This window comes from Ranitomeya imitator, chromosome 1, assembly GCF_032444005.1.
Source record: "Ranitomeya imitator isolate aRanImi1 chromosome 1, aRanImi1.pri, whole genome shotgun sequence".
Taxonomy (NCBI): domain Eukaryota; kingdom Metazoa; phylum Chordata; class Amphibia; order Anura; family Dendrobatidae; genus Ranitomeya; species Ranitomeya imitator.
Window position 1 is genome coordinate 295,786,596 of NC_091282.1, and position 22,096 is coordinate 295,808,691.

Below are 22,096 nucleotides of genomic sequence, written 5' to 3' on the forward strand. Positions count from 1 at the left end.
CAGAATTTTCCTCATGAAAACCCGCACACCCTTGCCAGGAAATCCGCTCGCGTGTTTCTCGAATTTTTCTTGTGTTTTTTCTGCGTTTTTGTCACGTATTTGTTGCGTTTTTCCTGCGTTCCAATGCAATTCTATTGCAGCGGATTCCGCAAAATTAATTAACATGCTGCGTATTTTTCCGCGATGCGTTTCCGCTGTGGAAAAAAACGCAGCATGGGCACAACAATTGCAGAATGCTATTAAAAATAATGGGATGTGTTTTGTTAGCGGTAAGCCTTTCCACTGCGAAAAAACGCAACGTGAGCACATAGCCTAAAGGAAAATTTTTGTGAAAGAAAGTTAAAAGGAACCTGTCACCCCGAAAATCGCGGGTGAGGTAAGCCCACCGGCATCAAGGGCTTATCTACAGCATTCTGTAATGCTGTAGATAAGCCCCCGATGTTACCTGAAAAAGGTGAAAAAGACGTTATATTATACTCACCCAGGGGCGGTCCCGCTGCTGGTCAGGTCAGATGGGCGTCTCCGGTCCGCTGCGGCGCCTCCTATCTTCTTTCCATGACGTCCTCTTCTGATCTTCAGCTCCGGCGCAGGCGTACTTTGCTCTGCCCTGTTGAGGGCAGACAAAGTACTGCAGTGCGCAGGCGCCGAGCCTCTGACCTTTCCGGCGCCTGCGCACTGCAGTACTTTGTCTGCCCTCAACAGTGCAGAGCAAAGTACGCCTGCGCCGGAGCCGTGGCTGAAGATCAGAAGAGGACGTCTTGTAATGAAGATGGGAGGTGCCACAGCGGACCGGAGACGCCCATCTGACCTGACCAGCAGCGGGACCGCCCCTGGGTGAGTATAATCTAATGCAGGGGTCCCCAACTCCAGGCCTCGAGGGCCGCCAACAGTGCAGGTTTTCAGGATTTCTTTAGTATTGCATCGGTGGTAATGTGATCATCTGCACAGGTGATGATTCCAACCCCTGTGCAATACTAAGGAAATCCTGAAAACCTGCACTGTTGGCGGCCCTCGAGGCCTGGAGTTGGGGACCACTGATCTAACGTCTTTTTCTCCTTTTTCAGGTAACATCGGGGGCTTATCTACAGCATTACAGAATGCTGTAGATAAGCCCCTGATGCCGGTGGGCTTACCTCACCAGCGAATTTCGGGGTGACAGGTTCCCTTTAAATGTTTATTTTTTACTTCCACTTTCCATTAATTCCTGTGAAGCTTCATGTGAGGTGGTCCCTAAAAAAAAAAGAAATGGTTTTGTAAATTTTGTGGTAAAAATGAGAAATTGCTGCTCAACTTTTAACCGGTATACCGTATATACTCGAGTATAAGCCGACCCGGGTATAAGCCGACCCCCCTAATTTTACCACAAAAAACTGGGAAAACTTATTGACTCGAGTATAAGCCTAGGGTGGAAAATGCAGCAGCTACCGGTGAATTTCAAAAATAAAAATAGATGCTCCATACCGTTCATTATGGCCCCATAGCTGTGCCATAGAGTGCTCTGCACCGTTCATTATTGCCCCATAGATGTACCATAGAAAGCTGTGCCATATAGTGCTCTGCACCGTTCATTATTGCCCCATAGCTGTGCCATATAGTGCTCTGCACCGTTCATTATTGCCCCATAGCTGTGCCATATAGTGCTCTGCACTGTTCATTATTGCCCCATAGCTGTGCCATATAGTGCTCTGCACCGTTCATTATTGCCCCGTAGCTGTGCCATATAGTGCTCTGCACCGTTCATTATTGCCCCATAGCTGTGCCATATCGTGCTCTGCACCGTTCATTATTGCCCCATAGCTGTGCCATATAGTGCTCTGCGCCGTTCATTATTGCCCCATAGCTGCCATATAGTGCTCTGCGCCGCTCATTATTGCCCCATAGCTGTGCCATATAGTGCTCTGCACCGTTCATTCCTGCCCCATAGCTGCCATATAGTGCTCTGCGCCGTTCATTATTGCCCCAGAGCTGCCATATAGTGCTCTGCGCCGTTCATTATTGCCCCATAGCTGCCATAGAGTGCTCTGCGCTGTTCATTATTGCCCCATAGCTGCCATAGAGTGCTCTGCGCTGTTCATTATTGCCCCATAGCTGTGCCATAGAAAGCTGTGCCATTACTGCTGCAATTAAAAAAAAAAAATGCCATACTCACCTCGCTGCTTGCAGCTCCCAGCGTCCGGTCCCGGCGTCTCTCTGCACTGACTGATCAGGCAGAGGATGCCGCGCACGCTATATGCGTCATCGCGCCCTCTGACCTGAACAGTCAGAGCAAGAGGACGCGAAGACAGAGCGGCACCCGGCGTGTGGAACGCGGACAGGTGAATATTACATACTTACTTGCTCCCGGCATCCTGCTCCCTCTGCCTGTCACACGGTCTTCGGTGCCGCAGCTTCTTCCTCTATCAGCGGTCACCGGCACCGCTGATTAGAGAAATGAATATGCGGCTCCACCCCTCACCCGCCGACCCTGCCACCCACCGTGACTCGAGTATAAACCGAGAGGGGGACTTTCAGCCCAAAAATTTGGGCTGAAAATCTCGGCTTATACTCGAGTATATACGGTAACTTCCTAACAAAAAGAAAGATTTTTCAAAAATTGTGCTGATGTAAAGTAGACATGTGGGAAAAGTCATTTATTATCTATTTTGTGTGACAAGACTCTGATTTAAGGGCATAAAAATTAAAAGTTTGAAAATTGCTAAATTTTCCGATATTCTTTTTTTTTTCACAAATAAACGTAAGTCGTATCAAAGAAATTTAATACCATTATCATGAAGTACAATATGTCGCGAGAAAACTGTCTCGGAATCAGTGGGATCCATTGAAGCGTTCCAGAGTTATAACCTCTTAAAGTGACAGTGGTCAGAATTTAAAAATTGGCCTGGTCATGAAGGTGAAAGGTGAAAACAGGCTTCAGGGTGAAGGGGTTAAATAAAGCTGCTTTGCTTTTGATACTTCTTGGTATTTGGCTTTGACAAAGCTTTGTTGGTACAGTCATGTGCGGATTAAATGCGTTTTTGATGCACTAAAAATGCCTGTGCATAGGCGTGGAATGCAGTGAAAATTAATTTCCTTAGTAGCGGGGACACGTGAACGCCGGCAGCTGCAGGAAGCCGGCAGCTGCAGGAAGCCGGCAGCTGCAGAAAGCCGGCAGCTGCAGAAAGCCGGCAGCTGAGATTGTGCTCGCTACTTAAGAGCGAGCAATGAATACTCACTGCCCTCCACGCACATAGTTCCGGCGTGCAGAGCAGTGAGTATTCCTGCAGCTGTTGTTTGGCATGTAAGCAGCGCATGGCGTCCCTGCCATGCGCTGCTTACAATCATAAAATAGCTGCTCTCATCGGAACAAGACACTGTGAGGGAGCACAGGAAATTGAGTGTAATGGTTTGGGGTTTTTTTTAATGTTTTTCCGATGGGGCCATGCATAAAGTGATTAGCGCCAGTCATACCAGGATAAGAATGGGGTCATGCATACCAGGACAGAGAAGGGTGCCCATGCATACCAGGATAGGGATGAGAGGGACCATGCATATCAGGATAGGGATGAGGGGGGTACATACCACGATAGGGATGAGGGGGGACCATGCATACCATGATAGGGATGAGGGGGGACCATGCATACCATGATAGGGATGAGGGGGTCCATGTATACCAGGATAGGAATGAGGGGGACATGCCTACCAGGCTAGAGATAAGGGGAACATGCATACCAGGATGGGGATGAAGAGGCAGTGCATACCAGGATAGGGATGAGGGGGGGCCATGCCTACCAGGATAGAGATGAAGGGGGCCATGCATACCAGGATAGGGATGAGGGGCGCCATGCATACCAAGATAGGGATGAGGGGGACCATGCGTACCAGGATAGGGATGATCATGCATACCAGGATAGGGATGAGGGTTACCATGCATACCAGGATAGGGATGACGGGGACCATGCATACCAGGATAGGGATGTGGGGAACCATGCATACCAGGATAGGGATGAGTGGGACATGCCTACCAGGCTAGAGATAATGGGGACATGCATACCAGGATGGGGATGAGAGAGCCATGCATACCAGGATAGGGATGAGGGGGGCCATGCATACCAGGATAGGAATGAGTGGGACATGCCTACCAGGCTAGAGATAATGGGGACATGCATACCAGGATAGGGATGAGGGAGCCATGCATAATAGGATAGGGATGAGGGGGACATGCCTACCAGGCTAGAGATAAGGGGAACATGCATACCAGGATGGGGATGAGGAGGCAGTGCATACCAGGATAGGGATGTGGGGGACCATGCATACCAGGATAGGGATGAGTGGGACATGCCTACCAGGCTAGAGATAAGGGGAACATGCATACCAGGATGGGGATGAGGAGGCAGTGCATACCAGGATAGGGATGAGTGGGACATGCCTACCAGGCTAGAGATAAGGGGAACATGCATACCAGGATGGGGATGAGGAGGCAGTGCATACCAGGATAGGGATGAGGAGGACCATGCATACCAGGATAGGGATGAGTGGGACATTGTAAGAAGGAACATAAACCAGCTGACCCGTGATACAAGAACCAAACCTCGGGAGCACGGACCCGCTGTGTCCAGGCGTACAAGGTCCAAAAAAGAAAGGAATGTCCAGCTTCACAGAGTCTGTAAAAAAGAGTTTTCTTTATTCACAAACTTTAAACATGGAGGATACAGACTTCAGCACAACCATATGGGTAAGAATCTCAACGCGTTTCTGGAGACTAGGCTCCCTTAATCTTGTCATGATTAAGGGAGCCTAGTCTCCAGAAACGCGTTGAGATTCTTACCCATATGGTTGTGCTGAAGTCTGTATCCTCCATGTTTAAAGTTTGTGAATAAAGAAAACTCTTTTTTACGGACTCTATGAGTGGGACATGCCTACCAGGCTAGAGATAAGGGGTACATGCATACCAGGATAGTGACAAGGGAGCCATGCACACCAAAATGGGGATGAGAGGGGCCATATATACCAGAATAGGTAATATTAAGCACACGATTGACCACATTTTTTGCTTCAATTTTTTTTCTGATTTCCTCCTCTAAAAACCTAAGTGTGTCTTATGGTCCGGTACGTCTTATAGTCATTAAAATCTACAGCCACTACCATATTTTTCAAACTGAATGGAAAATCTATCACTGGCAATTTTAATGATTTTGTCCCAATTTGTGGGAGATGCTTTTTATTTTCTTGTATGCAGTCGCTCAGCAGGCGAGGTTTAGCTTGGGTCGTGCTGCTGCATTACTTCCTTCATGGGATCTCTCTTCAGCCTGCCGTTCTCTGGGATGAGGCCAAATTCCATTGAATGCTCTTAGTAGAAAGCCCTTTCATGTTTAGAAGACCTGCAGGGAGATGCCAGTGGAATTATTCACATTTTTTTTCTCTGAGACCTAATAAAGCTTCACGTGCTCTAGCTTAATGCCTAAATACATTGAATATATAGTGAAGTGGAAATATGTACTAAGAATTAATAGCTGCGGCATACCTAAACCACCTATAGGTCTACTAAAACCCAAATATATTTTCATTGGATTACTTAAAGGGGTTATCCAGGGCCATTAAAAAGGCATGTAGTTGCAGAGGCAACTACTTCCCTGTTGTACCCGGAGTCGGTCATTGAGCTCTCTTACCAGAGATTCAGCGACTCCATGTCAGCAGAGCAGCAGTTTCTTTCTGTTGACAAGGCGTCACTACTGGTGCCATGCTGATTGAGTCTGCTCTCTGCTGCCTAATTCGGGGAAGTCGGCTGTCAATCAGCATAATGCCAGTAGTCCCGCCCCCCTTCCGTCAACAGGAAGAAAAACTATTGCTCTGTTGACAATGAGCAGCTGAATCTCTGGCAGGAGTGGTCCGTAATCGGAGCCGGGTACAACAGAGAGGTAGCTGCCTGCAACTACATGCATTTTTTTTTTTTTTTTTTTAAAGTCCCGGAAATCCACTTTACTAGACTAAATGCATTGGCCAGGCTAGCTTGAACGCTTTTATGCATCTCTGATATAGTAACATAGTAACATAGTTAGTAAGGCCGAAAAAAGACATTTGTCCATCCAGTTCAGCCTATATTCCATCATAATAAATCCCCAGATCTACGTCCTTCTACAGGATATAACACGGGCTAAAAGACTACTCACAAGTCACAATTACTAGAAATCTGTTGTTCTAAAACCGGGACCATAAGATTCTGTAATTTAAACTCTCACAAATTTTCTCAATGTGGCAAGTCAGATTCCAACTTTTATTATTCTTATGCAAGTGTAAATGGTCATACGAATTCTGGATAGAAAGCTTTGCATGACCTCTTTACTCGTTTTCATTATTTACACTTATTTTGAGCTAACTTTTTTACTTTTTTCGTAGAACCCATTATACGCTATGGAGCTGCACACCTGTCCATGTCTTTTTGCAAGCCATGTGACAAATTACCGAAACCAGTATGTGGGTTGGGGAAAATCACAGACAGCACATGGATGGCATCAGTGTACAATCTGTGTACTGTCAGTGATAAACATTGCAATATATAGGAGAAGCCTTACAATCACTGATGGTAAAAACAGACACTGACCAAACACTGATGAAGATTGGATCAAAAACGCTGGTGAAACTTGGACCATTTTTTTTTTTGAATACCAGAAATATTATGGACGTCTGAATAAGTTTTAAGACAGGCAGCTTTCCAGCTTCTAGAGAACGTTTGGGCACCGGTGCTCAGGAAGGATATAATGGAACTAGAGAGAGTACAAAGGAGGGCAACAAAATTAATAAAGGGGATGGGAGAACTACAATACCCAGATAGATTAGCGAAATTAGGATTATTTAGTCTAGAAAAAAGACGACTGAGGGGCGATCTAATAACCATGTATAAGTATATAAGGGGACAATACAAATATCTCGCTGAGGATCTGTTTATACCAAGGATGGTGACGGGCACAAGGGGGCATTCTTTGCGTCTGGAGGAGAGAAGGTTTTTCCACCAACATAGAAGAGGATTCTTTACTGTTAGGGCAGTGAGAATCTGGAATTGCTTGCCTGAGGAGGTGGTGATGGCGAACTTAGTCGAGGGGTTCAAGAGAGGCCTGGATGTCTTCCTGGAGCAGAACAATATTGTATCATACAATTATTAGGTTCTGTAGAAGGACGTAGATCTAGGGATTTATTATGATGGAATATAGGCTGAACTGGATGGACAAATGTCTTTTTTCGGCCTTACTAACTATGTTACTATGTTGTTCTAAGGTGTCTGAAAAGATGATTAAAACGAGACGATCAACTTCTCTACAGAAATATACCACTCAAAGTTAAAATAAAATTATCTGGTGAGTGATGGTGGGTGGCTTTCTAAAACCTATGCCAATAGGGGCTAGGGAGAGAACAAGGTACCTCCTAGCACAATAACTTCAAGATGGGTTTATATCCCCAGGCTAGTACCATCCCACGCAGAGAGGTTCACCTTGTGCATCAAGCAGGCTGAACTCTGGGGAACAGCGTATGGTATAGGTATGAGTTAATGAGGAACCGGCAGCAGCCGCCCAAGAGCATTTTGATGTCTGGGCATCCGTTATGGCTACCTTCCGCTGGATCCACTTCATATTCTATCTGGACTTACCCAACCAGAAGCGCCCAAGGCTCAGTATTTTTTTTTCCATACATCATGTTAAATATGCATAGACGACAGTCTGTTACAAAATATTCTAGTGTAGATGGGCTTTTATGGCTAGGTGACCTTTTGGTGAGGTTTCGCTGTAGACTTTTCGATCTCCCACCCTCTATTATAGAGCTTGTGATATGATTTATACGTCTTTGACTTGGAGCTATAATACAGTTTCACTGCACTTTTCCTCCATAGAAAAATTTTAAAGATTAGTCTTGTTGACCTCAGGACTTTCTGGAATTGAAATGCTTTTTTGCAATGTCAGTCGGCTTCTGCTGGTCTTCTAAGATAAGTCATTGTCATTTATCACCGACGTTCTCATTTACTGTGTGGATAATCATAAATGGATACTGTTCATTTCATGTTGTTAAATGGTTCAGCGTTTTGCTTTTATTAAAGAGAAATGGAAAATTAAACCTACATCATATATTGTTTCTGTTGCTCTTCCATAATGTAGCTGGAAAAACGCTTCAGATCTTTAACATTGAGATGAAGAGCAAGATGAAGGCTCACACCATGGCGGAAGAGGTTATCTTTTGGAAGTGGATATCTGTCAACACAGTGGCTCTGGTGACCGAGACGGCTGTCTACCATTGGAGCATGGAAGGAGACTCTCAGCCCCAGAAAATGTTTGATCGCCACGCAAGTCTTGCTGGCTGTCAGATCATTAACTACAGGACAGACGAGCAACAGAAGTGGCTTCTTCTGATTGGCATCTCTGCTCAGGTATAGTCCTCATGTAAATATATTCTATCACTTACTTTTTCCCTGGGAAATTCTAGCAGTGAGACTTAGGCCATAAGCACACGTACAGTATTTTGTCGCGTTTTTTTCGCTATAAAAACGGGAAAAAAACGCGAAAAAAACTCTTACATATGCCTCCTATTATTTACAATGTATTCCGCATTTCTTGTGCAAATGTTGCCTTTTTTTCCGCAAAAAAATCGCATCGCGGAAAAAAAAGCAACATGTTCATTAAATTTGCGGAATCGCGGGGATTCCGCACACCTAGGTATGCATTGATCTGCTTACTTTCCGCATGGGGCTGTGCACACCATGCGGGAAGTAAGCAGATTATGTGCGGTTGGTACCCAGGGTGGAGGACAGGAGACTCTCCTCCACGGACTGGGCACCATATAATTGGTTAAAAAAAAAATTAAAATAAAAAACAGTGATATACTCACCTTCGATGTCTTCCTGCCTCTCAGCGGTGCACGCTGCCGCTTCCATTCCTATAGATGCTATGTGTGAAGGACCTGCGATGACGTCGCCGTCTTGTGATTGGTCGCGTGACCGCGACGTCATGGAATAATAATAATAATAATCTGGTCCTGCACACACACACACCATCTATAGGAACGGACGCCGCTGAGGAGATCGGCTGTCTGCGGGTGAGTATAACCATTTTTTTAATTTAATTTTATTTTTAAACATTCTATCCTTTACTATGGATGCTGCATAGGCAGCATCTGTAGTAAAAAGTTGGTCACACTTGTCAAACACTATGTTTGACAAGTGTGACCAACCTGCCAGTCAGTTTTCCAAGCGATGCTACAGATCGCTTAGAAAACTTTAGCATTCTGCAAGCTAATTACGCTTGCAAAATGCTAAGAAAACCAGGAAAAAAACGCAAAAAAAAAATGCGGATTTCTTGCAGAAAATTTCCGGTTTTCTTCAGGAAATTTCTGCAAGAAATCCTGACGTGTGCACATACCCTTAAGCTGGCTATACCTTATCAATAATTTCAGCCGGATCCTTCAATATCTCATACCTTAAAGCAGGGGTGGGGAACCTCTGGCCCCAGGGCCATTTATGGCCCTCCATGACCTTTTATCAGGCCGCCAAGCAGATTCTCAGGGACCGTATTCTTGGGCATGGAGCTGTATTTTGATTACAACCAGCTCATTAATATCTTCTTGCTCTGTTAGCACACACACGTACACACACAGTGTTCACTACTGAACACCGGACCGGACACCAGTGCCAGTCAGGATGCACTTTGTGGGTGGAGTTTGTGCGGCCCGCGAAGGATGGTATAAATATCCAAATGGCCTTTGGCAGAAAAAAGATTCCCCACCCCTGTCTTAAAGTGACTAATCAGTGGTTATTATGCGGAAAGCTTGGATTGGATATTTCAACGTTTTAATCCTAATGTTTTCCATTAATATAGACAACTGCAGTCACTTATCTCATTCTCTCTCCTAAAGCCATATGTTGCTGATGAGGTACTAGTGATAGGTTTTTTACAAGTTCTAAGCTATATATTAATTGGATTACCCTCAATTGAATTGATAAGGAGTCGTCAGCAGAGTGGGGTGTATCGCCCCGCACCTATCTTGGAAGAGAATCTCTGCGCACTCCTTGTAATTGCAAAGTGACACAGTATTTTATTGTGAAACTCGGCACATAGATATGCCAGTGGTTGTAGTTATATATGTTACCACTCTCCCGGGTTTTTTTCTAAAATGTCGTTGCAAAAAAAACAAACAAAAAGGCATCCTATGCGTGTGATTGACATAGAAGTACTGATTTATGCAGAATGTATATTAAAGGAATATACAAATGATGCCGCATAATTGTGCATAGAAGTCCTCACCCTGGCTCTACTTATTATCTGTATGTATCTATAGACATCAACCTCAGCGACACATGCGATTATTCACATCTCCCATTCCTGATCTAAGTACTTCTACGCTGTGTGCAGAACTTTTATTTTAGAGGATTATTTTTTATTATTGATCAACAACTACGGTATGTTCTCAGTCAACCCAAAAGACTCATAAATATCAAAGCTTAATATTTTTGGAAGTAAGAGTGTTTTTTTTTTTTTTTAGATTTGGCTATCTTAGGAGGATATCTGTTTGTGCAGGTAACTGTTACTGTGCAGAATTATTAGGCAACTTAATAAAAACCAAATATATTTCCAGTTCACCACCTGACAGCACACTGGAGGACGTCCTTGTTATCCTTGATGGGACAGGAACACGAGAGGTTAAAAGGACCCTCCCCCCTACCCCCCTTCAGTGTTTTTCCTGTCCCATCAGGGATAGGAACGGACGAGAGGATCTGCCGTTCTGTGCGGGGGGATGTGGATCGGGGGGGCTCAGCCTCACCCTTCCCTCCTGAGACACCCGTTGGCTGACACCCGCCCGAAGGGTCCCTCAGCCTACCAGTGTAGCGCTGCTCCTGGGTTGGGGATCGCTTCCTCCTGGCGGGGGCTCTCGATCCCTCCGTCCGTCCCCTGGTGTGTGCAGGCTCAGCGGCGGCCTCTGCTGGCGTCAGCGTCTCCATGCGGCCGCTGGGGGAACCAGTTCATCGCCGCACCTTCCTCTCTTTCCGGCCGCATGTCACTTCCGGTTTGCGGCTGAGGGGGACGGACGGCGTCTCTGCTACAGGAAGTGCAGAGAAAAGAGCGGTGGAGAACGCTGGAGCGTCATTTTTTTGAAGTGAGGAACAGAATAAAAAGGTATGTGCAGGGGCAGTAGTGATCTCTAGAGCATCATGGAGGACGCAGCTAGAGCAGAGGGTCAGGAATCAGCAGCACTAGTAAGTAGAGGCCCTAAAAAAAAAAAAACCGCTAGTGTTTGCTATATATATATATATATATATATATATATATATATATATATATATATATATATATATATATATATATATATATATATATATATATTTCTCCATAGGCAGCCTCCCTATCTGAGAAATCGGTAAAGAAACCCAGTAGGAATAAGAAGTGTCCTATCTGTGCGGTTAAGCTAAAGGATTCCTGGCAGAAACCCCTATGTGAAGCGTGCACCTGCAAAGACATAGGAGAGGAGCAGGCGTCTCTTATGTCTAATATGAGAGCCATGATAAGGGAGGAAGTTCAGGCTTCAGTCTCAAGTCTGGTACTCCCTCAAGTCTCACCTTCACCTTCGGAGAGGTCGAGGAAAAGACCAAGGGTCGAGTACTCTTCCATAGACTCATCATCCTGTGGGTCGGAGGTAGAGGAGGAAGATGAGAGTAGAGATCCCCCGGAGAAAGGGAGAAGATATCTGTTCTCTGCTGCGGACACTGGAGAACTGTTGGAAGCAGTGCGGCACACCATGCAGGTGGAGGAGCCGCAGCCATCTTGCTCCGTTCAGGACGAAATGTTTGGAGGCTTGCGCTCACAGACATCCAAAGTGTTCCCTGTTAACTCCCATATCAGATCTATGATTCTGGAGGAATGGGAGGAAGCCGAGAAGAGACTGACTATCCCTAAGGACTTCAGACTTCGCTTGCCGTTTAACCCAGAGGAAGTCAAGGAGTGGGTTGATGTACGAAAAATTGACATACCCTTGGCTAAAGTCTCCAAAAGGACGGCGATTCCGTTTGAAGATTCGTCCAACTTGAAAGAACCCATGGACAGAAAAGCAGATGGCCTTCTAAAAAGGGCCTGGGAAAGTTCCTCGGCAATTATTGGGGCTAATATTGCAGCGACATCAGTAGCCCGCTCCATGGACCTTTGGCTAGATGATCTTAAACATCAATTGATAGCTAAAACTTCCAGAGATAATATTCTAAAATCCCTACCCTTACTAAAACTAGCAACTACCTTCTTGGCAGACGCATCTGCAGAATCGGTTAGGTTCGCAGCTAGGGGCCAGTCGCTATCGAATGCAGCCCGTAGAGCCATCTGGCTTAAGAGCTGGTCAGGGGACATGCATTCTAAGAATAAATTGTGTGCTATACCCTTTTCCGGGGGCAAGGTCTTTGGACCAGTCCTCGACGATATTTTAGAGAAAGCTGCAGTTGTTAAGAAAGGTTTTCCGGAAGAGAAGCCTAAAAGATTCCAGCCCTTTCGGAGGCCCCGCTATAATCAAAAACCCGATTATAGGGGTAAGGGAAAGCAGGGTAGATGGAGCTACCAAAAAGGGGGGGATAACAGGCCTAAAAATAAAGAAACAAGCTACTCTGGACAGGGTTCCAGTTACCGCAGAAAATGACGCCATCAGAGTGGGGGGTCGTCTGACAGGTTTTCTGGAAGGTTGGAGGGAGATCACATCAAGTCCATGGGTCTTACAGATAGTATCCCAGGGATACAAAATAGAATTCACATCTCTTCCTCCCGAAAGATTCCTGGTATCCAGCTCCCATCTAAAACTGTCATCCCCCATGTGGTCAGATATTCAGGACCTTCTAAAAATGGCGGCCATTGTCCCAGTACCCCCTCAGGAAGAGGGCAGGGGTCATTACTCCAATCTCTTCTCGGTAACAAAACCATCGGGAGAATCGAGAAACATTATAAATTTAAAACATCTGAACAATTGGGTCATTTACAAAAGGTTCAAGATGGAGTCGATTCGGTCCACCATTCCCCTGTTGGGAAAAGGCATGGTCATTTGCACTCTAGATTTAAAGAGTGCATATTACCATGTTCCCATCTATCTAAACCATCAGAGGTTCCTGCGGTTCGCAGTAATCTTGGAAGGAAAGATCTTCCATTTCCAATTCCGCTGTCTCCCCTTCGGCCTGGCTTCCGCTCCCAGAGTTTTTACAAAACTTATGGTAGAAGTAGTTGCTTTCCTGAGGAATCAGGATATAATGGTGGTCCCCTATTTGGACGACTTCCTAATAGCAGCAGACTCAGAAGTCCAACTCAGGATCAACTGTCGGTCCCTCATCTCAACTCTAGAGAATCTAGGATGGATTGTAAATTGGCAAAAATCAGACCTAATCCCAAAACCCAAAATAAAATTCTTGGGAGTCATGCTCGATTCACAAACAAGAATGTCCTTCCTTCCGGAGGACAGGCTGAAGGGCATAATACAGAAGATCCGTCACTTTTCCCGAGGTCGGAATACGATCAGAGACGGGATGAAGATACAAGGTCTGATGACGGCATGTATTCCCTGTGTAAGATGGAGCCAGTTTCATTCTCGACAGCTTCAGAGGGGAGTCCTGAGAAGCTGGAACAGAAGACAAAACTAGCTGAACCGAACTCTGACCCTTACTCCGCAGATTAAAAGATCTCTGGGTTGGTGGACTCTTCCCAGGAACCTCCGACTGGGGGTACCATGGCTTCAAACACCAAGCGTTTCAGTTACAACAGACGCCAGTCAGCTCGGTTGGGGAGGTTATGTACTGGGAAGATATTTTCAAGGTCGCTGGAAAGAGGCAGACAGCAACCAGTCATCAAACCACAGGGAACTACAAGCGGTTTGGGAGGTCCTGACAGCAGCACAACATCTGCTACAGAACAAACACGTGAAGGTCTTTTCAGACAACACGACAACGGTAGCATTCCTGCGGCACCAAGGGGGTCCAAGACATCCGGCATTACAAGACCTGGCGGAATGGATATTCAAGTGGGCAGAAAGGTCGGTTCTGTCAATCACGGCAATTCACCTGGAGGGCTCCAAGAACCAGTTGGCAGATTTCCTCAGCAGGAAAAGCGTATCCCCCACGGAGTGGGAACGGAACAACGAGGTGTTCAAAGACCTGTGTCATCATTGGGGAATGCCGACGGTGGACCTATTCGCTTCAAAGGGAAACGCAAAGCTCAGGACCTTCTACTCCCTAAACCCTTGGGAGACTCCAGCCGCGATCGATGCTTTCTCACAACCCTGGAATCGCGGTCTCCTGTATGCATTTCCTCCTCTAGCGATGATTCCGAGGACACTCAGGAAAATCTGCGAGGACGAGGCCAAGGTCATTCTCATAGCTCCTCACTGGCTGAAACGCAGTTGGTTCCCATTGTTGAGAAAACTATCAGTGGAAGAACCCCTCCTGTTGCCGGAGAGAGAGGATCTAATTCTACAAGGACAAGTTCTACACCAGAATCCAGGAGCACTTCAGCTGGCGGCCTGGATCCTGAACGGAAGGTCTTGACAGCAAAAGGACTCTCGGATGATGTCATTTCTACCCTTCAAGCGAGCAGGAAGCCGGTAACATCAGCTATTTATTTGAAAATATGGAAGAGATTCTGTGGGTTTTGCGGAGAGACGACAGTTGATACTGACCACCCAAATATCCCCAAAATTCTTGTTTTTTTGCAGTCAGGGTTTCAAAAAGGTCTTAGACCAAGCACATTGAGGGTCTAGATAGCGGCCCTAAGTGTATTCTTTGACTCTTCCCTTTCTGCTCATCCCTGGATTAGCCGTTTCTCTAAAGCCGTCCAGAGACTAAAACCACTGATTAGACGTTCTGTCCCGCCATGGGATCTGAACTTGGTTCTGAATTTCCTATGTAAACCGGCGTGGGATGTATTGGGGGATATAGAAGTGGATAAACTCTCTCTCAAAACCGCATTTTTAGTTGCAATCACGTCGGCAAAACGATTGGGGGAACTACAGGCCCTGTCGGTGCAGAATCCATACTTGCAGATATTCGAGGATAAACTAGTATTCAGACTCGATCCGGCGTTTCTCCCTAAAGTTGTGTCAGATTCCAATATGAATCAGGAAATTGTCTTACCATCATTTTGCCAGTCCCCTAAAAATCAGAAAGAAAGATTTTATCATAACTTAGACGAAAGGGTCTCGGTGCTCAGGTACCTTGAAATATCCAGACCCTGGAGACAGGACAACAATTTGTTTGTCCAGTTCAGGGGTCCAAATAAAGGTAGGAAAGCGTCTAAAGCGACTATCGCACGGTGGATAAAATCCACGATCAACTTAGCCTATAGAGCTAGCGGGCAAAATTCCCCGGTCAACATCAAAGCCCATTCATCTAGAGCCATGGCCACGTCATGGGCAGAGAAAGGGGGGGCGACGGCAGATCAGATCTGCAGAGCTGCATCATGGTCTAGCCTTAGTACCTTTTCGAAGCACTACAAGTTAGATGTAGTATCGCCTCAGTTGGCTTTTGGTAGGAAGGTACTTCAAGCAGTAGTCCCACCCTAAATACGATTCTCCTTTGGTATTTCTCCAGTGTGCTGTCAGGTGGTGAACTGGAAAACAGTAATTAGACCTACGGGTAATTGTATTTCCAGGAATCCATCCTGACAGCACTATTAGTTCCCTCCCTAATGTATGATCTTTATACTCATGTGATGTAACATTTGTATGATTGATTATTTTGTTGGAATAAACCTGTGTTTTTGCATCCATCCAGATGTGTTACTTTGGAAAAGCACTGAAGGGTGGTAGGGGGAGGGTCCTTTTAACCTCTCGTGTTCCTGTCCCATCAAGGATAAGAAGGACGTCCTCCAGTGTGCTGTCAGGATGGATTCCTGGAAATACAATTACCAGTAGGTCTAATTACTGTTTTCCATCTCACTTGTTTATTTTCACCAGGTAAACCAATATAACTGCACAAAATTTAGAAATAAACATTTCTGACATGCAAAAACAAAACCCCCAAAAATTAGTGACCAAAATAGCCACCTTTCTTTATGATGACACTCACCAGCCTTCCATCCATAAATTCTGTCAGTTGCTTGATCTATTTACGATCAACATTGCGTGCAGCAGCCACCACAGCCTCCCAGACACTGTTCCAAGAGGTGGACTGTTTTCCCTCCCTGTAGATCTCACATTTTGAGAGGGACCACAGGTTCTCTATGGGGTTCAGATCAGGTGAACAAGAGGGGCATGTCATTATTTTTTCTTCTTTGAGACCTTTACTGGCCAGCCACGCTGTGGAGTAGTTGGAGGCATGGGATGGAGCATTGTCCTGCATGAAAATCATGTTTTTCTTGAACGATACCGACTTCTTCCTGTACCACTGCTTGAAGAAGTTGTCTTCCAGAAACTGGCAGTAGGTCTGGGAGTTGAGCTTCACTCCATGCTCAACCCGAAAAGGGCCCACAAGTTCATCTTAGATGATACCAGCCCATACTAGTACCCCACCTCTACCTTGCTGGCGTCTGAGTCGGAGTGGAGCTCTCTGCCCTTTACTGATCCAGTCTCTGGCCCATCCATCTGGCCCATCAAGAGTCACTCTCATTTCATCAGTCCATAAAACCTTTGAAAAGTCAGTCTTAAGATATTTCTTGGCCCAGTCTTGACGTTTTATCTTATGTTTCTTGTTCAAAGGTGGTCATTTTTCAGCCTTCCTTACCTTGGCCATGTCCCTGAGTATCGCACACCTTGTCCTTTTTGTTACCCCAGTAACGTTGTAGCTCTGAAATATGGCAAAACTGGTGGCAAATGGCATCTTGGCAGCTTCACGCTTGATTTTCCTCAATTCATGGGCCGTTATTTTGCGCCTTTTTTGCCCAACACAGCTTCTTGCGATCCTGTTGGCTATTTTCCATGAAACGCTTGATTGTTTGGTGATCACGCTTCAAAAGTTAAACAATTTCAAGACTGCTGTATCCCTCTGCAAGGCATCTCACTATTTTGGACTTTTCAGAGCCCTTAAAATCTCTCTTCTGACCCATTTTGCCAAAGGAAAGGAAGTTGCCTAATAATTAAGCACACCTTATATAGGGTTTTGATGTCATTAGACCACACCCCTCCTCATTACAGAGATGCACATCACCTGATTTACTTAATTGGTAGTTGGCTCTCAAGCCTGAACAGCTTGGAGTAGGACAACATGTATAAAAAGAATCATGTGATCAAAATACAGCTTGCCTAATAATTCTGCACAAAGTGTATTTATTTCATGTAGTGTTATTTTATGTACTTTACTTTATTTCATTACATATTCAAAGCTAGCTCTTTTGTGTATTACTTAGTACCATGGTGCGCTATAGTATTTTGGATGTATTGAAGGGGTTGTCCACTACTCTGACAGCTGGTTCTCAATTGCTGGGTTACCCTTTATAAAATAACAGAATATACTTACCTCCAGTGCTGATGCCGTTCCAACGATGTCCGCACTGGCTCTCCCGGGACTTGCGTAACCCTTTAGGTTGCTTCACTCTCACTTCCTTTGAATGTAACTGACAATTGGGGGGAGTCAGAGAGTAGCATCAGCTCTCACTTCTTCCAGGTGTTAGTTTCATCCGAAAGTAGCGAGAATGAAGCTGCAAGGTTCACGTGACGTCGTCACTGGAACGGTACCAGCACCAGAGGTGAGTATAGGCTATTATTGTATACTAGATGGCAGCCCGATTCTAAAGAATCGGGAGTCTAGAATCCATATATACTTTATTTATTCAAATGTAAGAATAATACAATTAATAAATAATAGTAAGAAAGAACAAAAATAATAGGCAGTATATGGAGAAAACACCAAACAAAAGTTCAAAATTGGTGTGAAAATGTCACTGAACCACTTCACAACTAAATATATATAGTTTTGGTAAATGGTATTATCATTTTGTTGACGAAATTCGGCAGGAGCTTGAAGAGCAACGTCACTGGGCCCGCCTCCACGCAGTAGAAACTTGCTGTGAGGTAAAAATTCAAAAATCACACCAAAATGGCGGGCGGAGTGTGTCACAGTACGGCACGTTTCTGATTGGTCGCTCGCAGCAGGCGGCAACCAATCAGACACTGGACACTGTTGACGTCACTTATCTCCGGACATTAGCTCCGGACATTAGCTCCGCACATTAGCTCCGGACATTAGCTCCGGACATTAGCTCCGGACAAAGCCACGGAAGTTGGCAGAAATTGCAGGAAGTAGTATTCTAGGCAATTAATCTCCGGACATTAGCTCCGGACATTAGCTCCGGACATTAGCTCCGGACAAAGCCACGGAAGTTGGCACAAATTGCAGGAAGTAGTATTCTAGGCAATTATATATTAGAAGGGGGAATATAGCAGTTGAGAATAGATTGTCCACTTTAATGCTTAACGGGAACCTGTCCTTTCCCAAAAAGCTATTACGTGCAGATTTAGGGATAATTGTGTTACAAAGCTGTCCAGTCTCCTTAATGGAAGCTTGGCTATGAAATACTATGAACTTTTTATTTCCCCCTAGCTTCAAGGTTGGGAGAAATGGCTCCTGTGCGATTAATATGAATAAAAAAAACATAAAACATAGGGTATAGCTGAATTGATCTAGGGAGTATTTTATCAAACCCAAGATCGCTATAAGCACCTAGAAAGTAATACAGTGTATATAGGCAAGCAGCCTCTGATCAGCTACTCGTAGCCTAGCTAATTGTTTAAAGTAGAGCAGATTTAGATTGTCCATGCCACTAAATGAAAGGAAGTATTTGCTCCTAAAACCGGTATCAGAAAACCTTTAGGGCTAAGTGCAATATAATAAAAAATAATAGGCAAAGTGGAATACATCTCTTAATAGTAGCTGCAGACTAGACTAAGGTGGGATCTGATAGTCCTGCTGTGCTATTACTATAGGCATTATTAGGCTAGTTTCACATTTGCGTTAGAATCCGCAGCGTTTAATCCGCAACCGCAAATGAAGGAAAAAACGCTTTGAAACGTGTACAAACGCAGCGGTTTTTAGACGCATATGTTAGCGCATGCGTTTTAAAAACGCTGCGTTTTCACACTTTTCCATGCGTTTTGCATTTTTTTGCGTTTTTTGTACGCATGGTGGAAAATTTAACAGAAACAAAATCTAGATAAACAGACACCGCCAATGGGACTACATAATCCTGCTGACAGGTTCCCTTCAAAGAGGTTGTCCACTACTTTTTTTTTTTTTTTTTTTTTTTATTGATGACCTATCCTTAAGCTAGGTCAACAATATTTGCTCGGCCAAGGTCCAACACCCGGCTAATCAGCTGTTATCCATGTTGGTGGCCACTGGCCGGAAGTTCACTTGCTGAGCTGCTTCGTCTACTTGCAGTGGCCGCTACAGGGTACCTTGCATCTGCCTCCTCTTGATTTGATTAGGAGGTGGACATGCAGCGCCAAGCCCCGGGGCACTACAAGTAGACAGAGCAGCTCGGCAAGTGAGCACTTCAGATTGGTGGTTGCCGACATCGATAACAGCTGATCGGTGGAGGTTCCCGGTGTCTGGTTCTGGGTGATCAGCCATGTGCTATCCTAAGGATAGGGCAATCAATGTAAAAGTAGTGGACAACTTCTTTAATGATAAAGACTTCGGGTTGAAATATACATACTGATTGTCACAGGGAACTCTCCTTGTCCAATACTGGGATATCTGTGCTACATTTCACAATAAAATAGTTCTAGACTACCCATTGGGTTACTGCCAGCCGAATGCTTGCTTTTTTTCAAACTAATTTCTCCCAACTTCCCTATAAACATGCACACTCAACTGAGGGAGATATATATATATATATATATATATATATATATATATATATATATATATATATATATATATATATATATATATATATATATATATATATATATATGTGTGTGTGTGTGTGTATATATATATATATATATATATATATATATATATATATATATATAATTTTTTTTTTTTTTTCATATAGTTTTGAAGCTTGGGCAAATTTCTTTGAAGGAAAATTGGGGGCTGAGTAGCTATGATAATCTGTATTCTCCAAAGTAATTGTAGGTGACATTTTGAGTACCATAAATATAGGTTTCTAGTTTAATTTCTTTAAACTTCATTTCCCTACATTTTATATTTTTACATTATTATGCTTAAAAAATGCCTACAATCAATAAGTATGAAAATACATAGTTGTGTTGTGTTTTTTCACTAGTTACTTGCAACTTTTGATGCAACCTAAATACCCTTTTTCGCTCGCTGCAGATCAGGCAGATGAATGTTCAAAGCCAATCATTGGCCAATGGAAATCTTTCATCAAAGTAAACCACAATCAGACCTGTTTGTCTTTTATCACATCTTTTTTTATGTAAACAATGAAGGTGTTGTCCTGTCTCAGAAGAAAAGTCTTCAGTCACTATATGTCACTGCTGACTGTCAAATCATGACCGTGTGTAATGGGCACACAGTCACGACCATGGCCGGCTCCAGGTTTTTGAGGGCCCCGGGCGAAAGAGTCTGTGGGACCCCCTTAACACATACCACGATATGATCGCATATAAACACAGCCATATAGTATATAACACAGCCCACGTAGTATATAGCACAGCCACGTAGCATATAACACAGCCATGCAGTATATAACAGCCCACGTAGCATATAACACAGCTACGTAGTATATAGCACAGCCCCCGTAGCATATAACAGCCCATATAGTATATAGCACAGCCACATAGTATATAACACGGCCCACGTAGTTTATAGAACAGCCATGTAGTATATAGCACAGCCCACATAGAATATAACAGCCCACGTAGTATATAGAACAGCCATGTAGTACATAGCACAGACTTGTAGTATACAGCACAGCCCCACTCCCCCCAAGAATGGCCCCATAGTCCAGTACTCACTGTTAGTTACAGAAAAAAAAAACACTCCTCACCTCTCAATGTTCCCGCGCCGCGCTGCTCCCTCCCTGCTCTGGTCCCGGTGGCTGCTGCTGCACTGCGTGACACACAGAGAGTGCGCGATGACGTCATCGCGCAGCGGCAGTGTCAGAGGCAGAGTGGGGAATGATGGGAGAGGGAGCGTCAGGTGACGCTCTCCTCCATCATTTGCTTTGAACTTTACCGGCAGATGCCGGTAAAGTTCAAAGCGGCGGTGGGGGAGTTGGTGCTTGCGACAGCCAGCCCCCCTGCCTCACAGGGGCCCCATAGCAGCTGCGTGATGTGCTGCTAGCTGAGGTCCCCTGGGGGAGCGGGGTCCCTGGCAGCTGCCTGCCCTAACGCCAGACCTGAATGGGCCCCCCGTCTCGCCAGGGCCCCGGGCACTTGCCCGGGTACGCCGGGTGCTGACGCCAGCCCTGGTCACGACTCCCCCTCTATTTCCAGTTTGGGTGGATAGTCATGTGACAGCATTTACACCATCTGCATGCTTTCTAAGCTCCTGCTTTTCTCTCAATTCTCCTCTGAGAGAAACTGGACTAGTCGACCAGCGTTTATGTGATTTGGGTACAGGTGAATTGTGACACTGTGTGCATTGCCCATTGTTACTAGTCTGCAGTCACATAGTGTCTGACTGCAGACTTTTCTTCTGAGACCGAACAATCCCTGTAAAATCATTGTTTTTCGACACTTCATTGCCCTCTGTAAAAAAGGATTGTGCTGACAACAATATTCTATTTTGGCATTCAACACTTGTTCAGGGCTGTGAAAAAGGACCACTGGTAAATAATTTTGCCTGGTTTTGGTGATCCATGGCCAGGCATGAAATAAAGTAAAATGACTGTAGTTTCCTTCCATTTTTGAGGTGTTTTTCATTGATTTCTGTAGCGCGGTCTGGTATCTCCTCACATTGCCGTGTTTCTAGAATACTCTTTGTCCTGAGGATTACACACTGCCTCCTCAGGTATGTTCACTTCTTAATCTCATTGTACTTTATTATAGCAAAACCGTGTGGTGGGTGCGATGCAGCTGTATTCTGTGGACAGGAAGGTCTCGCAGCCGATAGAGGGCCACGCCGCAGCTTTTGCTGAATTTAAAATTGAAAGAAATTCCAAGCCCTCAACCCTTTTCTGCTTTGCTGTCCGTGGTCAGGCAGGAGGCAAGGTACAGTCTG

The 22,096-nt window shown here is 44.9% G+C and overlaps 1 protein-coding gene across 1 annotated transcript in view; it reads left to right on the top strand.

Annotated features, from left to right (window-relative positions):
• Positions 1–22,096, top strand: part of LOC138669914 (clathrin heavy chain 1-like) — a 150,178-nt gene that overhangs the window by 79,483 nt on the left and 48,599 nt on the right. The window contains exons 3-4 of the mRNA XM_069756778.1: positions 8,121–8,389; positions 21,925–22,086. Of these exons, the coding sequence (XP_069612879.1) occupies positions 8,121–8,389; positions 21,925–22,086 (431 nt within the window). The remainder of the gene's footprint in view (positions 1–8,120; positions 8,390–21,924; positions 22,087–22,096) is intronic.